We start from the raw sequence: 3,361 nt of genomic DNA on the forward strand, positions 1-3,361 counted from the left end.
AATCGGAAATTTAGTTTTTGGTTTTTATTTTTATTTTAATTGATTTTAATAATATCTCTGTCACCTGTGGGGTAGCGCAGGAGAGCCGACACTGATGGGGAGCCAGGGGGTGTCCGCAGGCCTCAGCAGGAACTTGGCATCGGGGATGGTGAGAAGTTTGGGGCTATCCACTGCCCAATATATCCCGTTCAGTATGACCGAAGCGTACGGGGCAATCTGTCAATCATGCAAAATACATTGAAGTTAATTCACAGAGCGCCATTTTCACCAAACATCCTTTGGCTTAATATCTCTTAAATTTCGACCTTTAGTTAAAAGTTACCTGTGAATTAAAAGTCAGTGATCGATTTAAAAAGGGGGAAATACGGAAACGATTCCACGGAGAAATACGTTTTTGTATATATTTTTTAACATAGATGAAAAAGAATAAAGAAGTCTGGATCAAAAAATGTCATATACTGGTTTACGTGATCGCTTTATACCCTTATAACATTCATAATTCTATCTTATTTTGAGAAATAAAAATACTTTGTTTTTTGATCTACTCACATTTTTATTAGCAACCAACTAGTTTCGGCAACAATCTGTTACCCTCTTCATGGTTTAATTTATGATTTAAAACCCTGAAGAGGTTGCCTTTAAAACCAAATAGTTTCACCAAAGCCCTGAAGAAGTTGTTGCTGAAACTAGTTGGTTGCTAATAAAAATATGAGTGGATCAAAAAACAAAGTATTTTTATTTATCAAAAGAATATATCAATATGATCCACAAAGTAAATGCTTTCAATATTCAAACTATTCATAATTCTACCCATGAGTAACAACCGCACTACTCAAATATTGGGTGCTATACGAGTATTTATGACACTTAGTGTTGCATTACCATACCACTGTGTTAACAATACTTTTTATATGAAAAATATGTTTATATTTATGCTTCAGTTGACACCAAAAAGGTGTCAACTGAATTTGCACATTTCTTCGGGACATCTATGGTTGATTTTAATTAGTTTTTTTACTAGCAGAAACCTTCATGAAATGTAAAGTATGTAAGATTCTTACTGAATTATTTTACATGGGTACACTTATATTTTGACAAGTTATTTTTTTTATAATATTTTGACTGTGTTCCACTAAGAAGATATTTATACTGATATCAATATATGGTAAATAAAAAGTGGAGATAAACCCAGAATTTTTAAGCAAAGATATGGACACACTCAAAATATTGTGATTGCGTTTTTAGTTTACATTTATCAAAATATCTTATATGAATTTAAGCGTATTTTTTTCTTTTTACCAAACAGATTATTGACCTTAATATGTTTTAAAGGTTTATTATTTTCCTATTTTTAGGATAAAAATAAATGTGTGTTTCCTTTGAAAGGCATTTAGTTTGTTCAGTCGTATAAAATTTAGTAGTAATACTTTATTTAGCATGACTTAGAATTTAAAATGTGGAACTGTTTGTTCTGAACGTGGAATAGTAAAGTATGCTCCGGAGTCGATCTTTTATGGAGTTTCACATATCTTAACTCCTTAGATTTGAACAAGATTCCTTACTTCTATAATATATCCGGTACGTTAGTCTCATAAACGCAGAAGTAAGGATAAAATACAACTTTTTATTAAAATTAATCTTACGATTAAAAAAAGTAGCATGTATAATTTTAATAAACAAAAAACAAAACAACTACTTTAAAAGCAATTATCTACCTATGACAATTTTTTTTTTACATATATTGGTTAAAAAATATTTAAGGGTTTTCAAGATTTTTCGAAACTTTTTTAAATGATTTTTTATTAATGAGGAATGATGTTGTGCTTAGTATTTTTTTAAGTAATTTAAGATTTTGGATATTCTAAAATATTTTATTTTTCGAACCATATATAATTCAAATAAAAACAAAAACAAAAAACTACGTTAATAGTAATTATTTACCGATGATTTTTTTTTAATGTTCGTTTTAAAAATATATTTTGATGTTTTCAAAAACTTTCGAGACTTTTTTTAATGCAATTTTTTTCAGTAAGCTGCGATGTCACGCTTTTTTAAAGTATGTATTAATTTTAAATCAAACACAGATTTTTGAGTCTACTAAGTTGTATTTTATTAACAAAAACACATAAAAAATTATACCGTGACAATTGTTTCGCCTTGTTAGGGCATTATCAAACGAATGTGAAGAAAACTTTTTTAAAGTTTTTTTTACTGATTTTACTTATTCGAAAATGTTTTATTTTTCGCTCTTCAGAACTTTACCTTAATTTTAGGAATATATATACTATTTTTTATTATTAAAAATTCATCAAACATAAAACTACAAATTATAATAATGAACCCTCACTGAGTTTTCTTATGCCGAAGGCATATTTCACAATTTGTTAAACTGTCAGAAGAAAAATAGTTTATGACATGCAATCAAATACAACATGGCCGAATGATGTGATCTATTTAAAATCTGCCCAACTCCATTTTCCATTTATGAAAAGCTCTTTTACACTAAGATTCTATTTCATTGACTTTATGTATATGGAATATAATGGGAGTAGATTGTAAAAATTTTCTGCATAATACCCACAAAAAAAATTAGAGGTATGTGTAAGGTTTGGTTCAATGTTTTCCTGTTTCTGATCTTTTGGTTCTTTGTATATTTCCATGAAGTGTGTTGATTGTGATTTTTGTGCTTTTTTAACAAAAAAATTTCACTTTAAATATGATAAAATGTAAGCAAGTTGTACAACTTTACTGCATTTTAATCAAAGTTTTTTTTTACCGAAGAGGTATGTGTTAGGTTTTGTTTGATGTGTTTCTGTATTTTAGATCTTATGGTTCTATGTTCGTTTCCATAAAATAAGTTAATCGCGATTTTTGTGCTTTTGTATACATAATATATTTTTCAATCACCATAAGTGTTTTGAACCAGAAAAATGTCAAGAAGCTAAAACAATCATTTCGATCAGTTGGATATTACTTAGATTTTATGTTGGTTTTTTTCCATTTTACCAACGAGATCGTAAAATTTAATATTCCTTTCGAATCCTAAACACTGGATATTTTCAATCCGTAAGGACAACACGATCACTAAATAAAGTCTCAGAGCCTGTGGACATTGAATAATATTATCATTCTAAATTTTATCGCCAACTGAATAAATAAAGTTAAAATGAAATTACCTACAGTTTGTTTTCTGTCCACTTTCAAAACGACTATTAAAACATTTTTTATTAAATTTGTTCTCTAATTATAAGACATAAAACGATTCTTAAATACAGTGCGATTTAATAATTAATTAAACTTGCAACATTAAAAGTTTTATACCTTAGTGTAACCATTAAGTTAACAATTTCTATATTTCAAG

The 3,361-nt window shown here is 28.1% G+C and overlaps 1 protein-coding gene across 1 annotated transcript in view; it reads right to left on the reverse strand.

The window, feature by feature from the left end:
• LOC148303700 (alpha-aminoadipic semialdehyde synthase, mitochondrial-like) overlaps positions 1 to 219 on the reverse strand; it is a gene marked incomplete at its 5' end in the record, with an annotated part of 101,667 nt that extends 101,448 nt beyond the window's left edge. The window contains one exon of the mRNA XM_088269534.1: positions 65 to 219. Within this exon, the coding sequence (XP_088125660.1) occupies positions 65 to 219 (155 nt within the window). The remainder of the gene's footprint in view (positions 1 to 64) is intronic.
• Positions 220 to 3,361: the final 3,142 nt, after the last annotated feature.

This window comes from Brachycentrus maculatus, unplaced genomic scaffold, assembly GCF_059751285.1.
Source record: "Brachycentrus maculatus isolate JH-2025_06_01 unplaced genomic scaffold, ASM5975128v1 h1tg000356l, whole genome shotgun sequence".
NCBI lineage: Eukaryota > Metazoa > Arthropoda > Insecta > Trichoptera > Brachycentridae > Brachycentrus > Brachycentrus maculatus.